Genomic DNA, 6088 nt, shown 5'->3' with positions numbered 1-6088 from the left:
TTCATAGCAGCCGTATTTATAAAAGCCAGAAGCTGGAAAGAACCCAGATGTCCCTCAACAGAGGAATGGATACAGAAAATGTGGTACATTTATACAATGGAGTACTACTCAGCTATTAAAAACAATGAATTTATGAAATTCCTCCGCAACTGGATGGATATAGAGGTATCATCCTGAGTGAGGTAACCCAATTACAAAAGAACTCACATGATATGCACTCACTGATAAGTGGATATTAGCCCAGAAACCTAGAAAACCCAAGATTCAATTTGTAAAACACATGAAACTCAAGAAGAACGAAAACCAAAATGTGGACAATTTGCCCCTTCTTAGAATTGGGAACAAACTCCCATGGAAGGGGTTACAGAGACAAAGTTTGGAACTGAGACGAAAGGATGGACCATCCAAAAACTGATCCACCCAGGGGCCCATCCCATAATCAGCCACCAAACGCAGACACTATTGCATACATCAGTAAGTTTTTGCTGAAAGGACCCTGATATAGCTGTCTCTTGTGAGGCTATGCCAGAGCCTGGCAAACACAGAAGTGGATGCTCACAGTCAGCTATTGGATAAAACACAGGGCCCCCAATAGAGGAGCTAGAGAAAGTACCCACGGAGCTGAAGGAGTCTGCAACCCTATAGGTGGAACAACAATATAAACTAACCAGNACCTCCAGAGCTCGTGTCTCTAGCTGCATATGTAGCAGAAGATGGCCTAGTCAGCCATCCTTGGGAAGAGAGGCTCCTTGGACTTGCAAACTTTATATGCCCCAGTACAGGGAAACAGCAGGGCCAAGAAATGGGAGTGGGTGGGTAGGGGTGCTGGGCGCTGAGGATATAGGGGACTTTGGGGATAGCATTTGAAATGTAAATGAAGTAAATACCTAATAAAAATTGAAAAAAATTACTTACTTTTAATTATGTGTATCCATTCATGCGTGAGTATGCACACATGAATGCTGACCCTACAAAGGCCAGAGAGGACAGATTCCCCGGCCTGTCTTCAGGGGCAGTCAAGGACAACCCAACACAGGTGCTAGGAACTAAATGTGGCTTCTCTGGGAGAGCAGTATGTACTCTTAACCACTGAGACAGAACTAACTGTGAATAACTAGTTTGTCAACAATTCTTTTGAGTTTTTTAAAGTGGGTTTTATGATGTTTAGGACTAAAGCAACTACACTTGTGCTTTTCTTGTGACTACTTCACACCGCACAGAAGTGCTTAAGCCTACCGCAAGTTTCACCACACAGAACACTGAAAAGGTATACACTTAAAAGTAGACATCTCATGAAAACCAGCAACTTTTCTATTTCATCAGACACATTCTTAAGTAAATTTAGCATCACGTCCTTTTTACAGTTAGCACGCAGCACTAAAATCCAAGGTGACGACTAGTATTGTTTGGCACTGCTACTTTGGCTCCTGCTAAGACCCTTCAGCACTGCATACCATTGCTTAGACTGTTGGTGAAAATGTAAAGCCCACGGAAAGGGACAAATAATGCTAGTATTATTAAGAAAATAGTTTTCCTGAGGAACAACCAGGGAGCCCACGAGCCATATTTTGAGAACTACTGTGTATTTTTTTAAAGAATTGAGAGAATATTAAGTTTTATTACTGCAACAACCAACAACTTTACAAACTCTTCCTGTATGCTATGCTATAAACTCACTTTTAAAATAAGATTAGAAGAGACACAGAATCAACTTAGTTTAATATAATTCAAGTTTTCATATGAAATTAAATTTATCTTGAATACTTATAAAACCCCCTATTTACTCCACTAACATTGTAGAACGTATAATTTTTAAAGTGTCATAAAGACAAAGACTCAGCTGTGGAAACAATAACAAAATAGATATCCTATAATTAGTAGAGCCACAAGTCATTATACTTAACTGTAACAGGACTTGACTGTGTGCTGTTTTATCCTGAGCACCCTAAGGGGAAGAAGAGTAAAGTTATTTCGCTTGCTTTTTTTTTCAAACTAAGAAATTATTATCTAAAGAAGCAAAGCAAAATAATACTTCAGAGATTTCTTACAGTAGTATTTCTTAGCTTTTTAATTTTTTATTTTTCAAGATTATATTAGTTATATTATATCCCCCTTATCTTTCCTCCCCCTTTTTAAAGTACAATTTCATTAGTAGTTTATTACATAAAATTGTATGTATAGGATCCAAAGGACTGTCTTAGAAAATTAAAAAGCACATATAATTAAATTTTAACAATAAGAACTTAAAAATTATAGTACTGCCCTTAAAATCAAAGACTAGTTTATACTGAATGTAGTTCTATCAAGAACTAGACATTAACTCTGTGTGCATAATGTCACCTAAAGTTCTATGAAAACATAAAATATTTTAATGAATGTGACATATCTGGAACAAACATCTTTGGCTTCAAAACTTGACACAAGGGAATTTCCAATCAACACACACCCAGAGGCTTCATCCAGTAAACACTATTATAATTCCATCCAGAGATCTTGAATCTTCAGGTGTATATGGTATAATGTGTTGTTGTGACCGTGGTGTAAAACATCTCTGATGCATAGTTAGGACACATTCTGACATCGGGATCTTTTACACAGTTTCATCTACATCACAGAGACCTTTCCTCCTTTTAAACCTTCACTTACATCCATTTGCTCTTTTAAATTTATTGTCTCTTCTCTTTTTCATTAATTGTTGTTATGTACATGCAAGTGTGAACATGCATGCATGTATGTGAATGCATATGCGTTTGTGTGTGAATGTGTGTGTGTGTGTGTGTGTGTGTGTGTGTGTGTGTGTGTGTGTGTGTGTGTTCCAGCTCAGTGTGTATAATGCCACCACTTGGTACTGAATAACCAGTCAGTGTGCTCATTCCTAGAGAAGATTATCTCTCCCGATCTCATCATTTCTCATTTGCCTGTAATTATTTGAATAGGGCTGGAGCCTTGTAAGCTTTTTTCTTTCTTTCTTTCTTTCTTTCTTTCTTTCTTTCTTTCTTTCTTTCTTTCTTTCTTTCTTTCTTTCTTTCTTTCTTTTTTAGTGTAAAATATAGATAAAATGTGCCATCTTAACCATTTTAAAGTGCATAGTTCTAGGGCATTGAGTAACTTACATCTTGTACAACAGTTAGCACCAAGAATTTTCAGACCTTTCTCCTCTGAAACTCTTTTAACTGAAACTCTGTGCCTTTTAGACACAAATTCCTCGTTTCCATCTACCCTCACCCATGGCAACTTACTTTCTGTCTCTATGAATTTGGTTTCTCTAGGAATATCATGGAATAGGAACCACACAGTGTTTATTTGTGAATAGCTTCTTTCACACAGAAAAATGTTGATTTATGTGTAGTATGTATCAGAATTTTCTTCTTACTTAAGACTGAACAACTTCCACTGACTACATACCACATTTTACTTATCAATACATCATTCTATTACTGAGCTGTGACCTCTTGCCTTCATTTTCATTCTTTCACTTTAAGACAGCTTCCCAATGTGGCCTTGAAGTCACTATAGCCCCAGCAGTCCGTGCACTTCTAATCTTCTAGTCTGAGTGTCCTGAGTATGAGTGGTTATAGGATTATGCCACCAGGCCTGGACAGCTTCTCATTTTCTAATGGAGTTAATTTTGTTACATTCCAAGAATTCATATTCTGGATACTGACCTCATACCACAAGATTTGCAAATATTTTCTACTTTATGAACTACCTTCTTACTTTGTTAAAGTATCCTTTCATGCTCAACGGTTTTAATTTTCATTACATCTAACTTACCAATCTTTTTATTGAAAATCACTGTTAAACCCAATGTCATGATACCTTCCTTCCATTATTTTTTCTTCCAATTGTTACTTAGTTTACAGATTTTCCTTAACTTCTATAAAATAAGTGGTTAACTGTGCGACTTTTCTCACCACTAAGATCAAATTCCTGACAAAAGCAATTTAAAGAAAGAAAGATTTACTTTGGTTCACAGTTTAGAAGATGTGGTGAGCTATGGCAGAAAAGCCACAGTGGCTGGGGGCTAAGATGGCAGGGACTTGTGGCACAGGCTGTTTACACTTAGACCGGGAAGAAGCGTACTCGGGAAGAACCTTCTGCCTCAGTGGCTCACTTTTTAGTCTTCCCTTCCTAAAGGATTCCACAATTTCCTGAAATACTGCCATCAGTTGGGGACCAAATATTCAAATGAGTGAGACTGTAAGAGATATCCAAATGACCACATAAGGCAAAGAGAAAGGGAAATGAATTTTACTTCATGTCTCCCCTCTTCACCGATCCATGATGAGTCTGGGGAGTGATTCTTGTCAGATTCTGAGTTCTGATTATTCTTCCTTAAGACAAAAAAATTAGAGTTTTTCTGTACATTAAATGATCAGTTCATTTTGCCAAATTCTCATACCATACCAGAAAAACTGAGGCTATGGTGTACTATTCAAAAAAGATAAAATTCACTGATCTAATTTTTCAGTTTAAGATTTCACAGTATATTTGCTTTGATTGTCTTAAAAAGAACCTTGCCTTAAACATATCAACATCAAAAATGTTATTTAGAAAAAATTTTTCTCCAGGGGTCCCCCGCCTATTTCTATGATCTACAGATATGGCTTTCTGAAAATAAAGCCACTACCATTATTGTGCAAACATTTTAGCAATCACACTAATACAATTTTATTTTTTCAAAAAGCACATACTCACACATAAATCATGGTATATGAGAACTTCTCTCTTTTCCAATCAATGTTCAGTATATATGTATACATACATGTATAGAAGTTATGTCACTTAAACTAATAATATTCCTCCATAAAGCCATAGACTATCTAACAAAACCTCAAATACCAGGCACAAGAAAACTTCTTTGGAGTTATTAGTCAGGGGACAAGAGACCTTCTAAAACAATACATGCTATTGTTGCTACCCTCATTTGTCTCCTGTGTGTTAAAGGTAAGTCCCTACTGCTGAAGACACCGTGCACTTCAACACAAGACCTAGAGGCTAAGCAGGATCTGAGCTGAAAGCCTTTTCCCTAAGGTTAAACTTTCATAGTACCAAAAGGGGCAATGGAAGCTTCCAAGGGAGGGAAGCAACCAACTGACCTACTCAGCAGCAATGCCTACAAACTATAATAACCAGCACGGCAGGATAGCTCTAAGAGTACAGTGGTGGCATTCACATCTTGGTGGTAACAAATTGCTCTCTAACGGAACCTACAGACTCTTAATAGTTAGGAAACCATGCCAACCATCTAGGGCTTGTGAGTTCAGAGACCTGAGAGGAGAATCTACTGCTGTCATTTTACAAAAACAGTATAAATCCTAACTACATTCTAGATATCTATCCTTGTAACTATAGGTAAGTATAATTTTCAACCCTTATCAAAGAAACTTGTCCTTTCAACAGAAGAAAACCATTACAGAAAAGCACAATTGATTAAAATATAGAGAAACAACTGACTGTGAGATGCCCAGGCACAACTGATACATCTATAATACAACTCCTACATCTAAGGCTTGAGGGGACTCACAGAGGAGATGACAGAAAGGATTTAAGAGGGAGAGGAGAAGGATAGTTGCTGTGAGATAAATCTCCTAGAAATGGCAGGGATGCTTCACTTACAATACCTCAACAATGCTGGTGTCTAAATAAGACCTGAAGAAGTTTACCAATAGATGTACTAACATGGAAGGGGGAAATCTCATGGTACCCTACCCATAAACAAAGAACTACAGGCAACTATGGAATGCTGGAAATAGGAAAAATAGTCTTACTCAGAGAAGTGGGAAATAATGTATGCAATTTTTATAAATTTTAATAAATTAAAAATAAATCTTTTAATTTAAAAATAAAGTGAAGTTTTAACTTAAGAAAAACTTGAGATAACAATACAATTAGAAATATAACTACCCAAAGGGAATTGAAATAAAATCTCTTTCCCTCTGTTCTATGATTTTTATATTACTTCAAATAAAATTTGAATAAAATTTTAAATAAAATTCAAATTCAAAATTTGGAAAAAATGTCATCTGTATCTTCTTCAAATGATATTCAGTGCTATTTGCTGATTATGCAGCCTATAGACATCCAC

At 36.5% G+C, this 6088-nt stretch overlaps 1 protein-coding gene across 1 annotated transcript in view; it reads right to left on the bottom strand.

The window, feature by feature from the left end:
• Ankrd31 (ankyrin repeat domain 31) overlaps positions 1-6088 on the bottom strand; it is a 153314-nt gene that overhangs the window by 132603 nt on the left and 14623 nt on the right. The window contains exons 3-4 of the mRNA XM_029544181.1: positions 4276-4334; positions 1905-1945 (exon numbers count right to left, since the gene is read on the bottom strand). Coding sequence (XP_029400041.1) covers positions 1905-1945; positions 4276-4334 — 100 coding nt within the window. The remainder of the gene's footprint in view (positions 1-1904; positions 1946-4275; positions 4335-6088) is intronic.

Source organism: Mus pahari, chromosome 11, assembly GCF_900095145.1.
Source record: "Mus pahari chromosome 11, PAHARI_EIJ_v1.1, whole genome shotgun sequence".
NCBI classification, from domain to species: domain Eukaryota; kingdom Metazoa; phylum Chordata; class Mammalia; order Rodentia; family Muridae; genus Mus; species Mus pahari.
The sequence above is the reverse complement of the archived record's forward strand: the minus strand, read 5'-3'. Positions and strand labels throughout refer to the sequence as shown.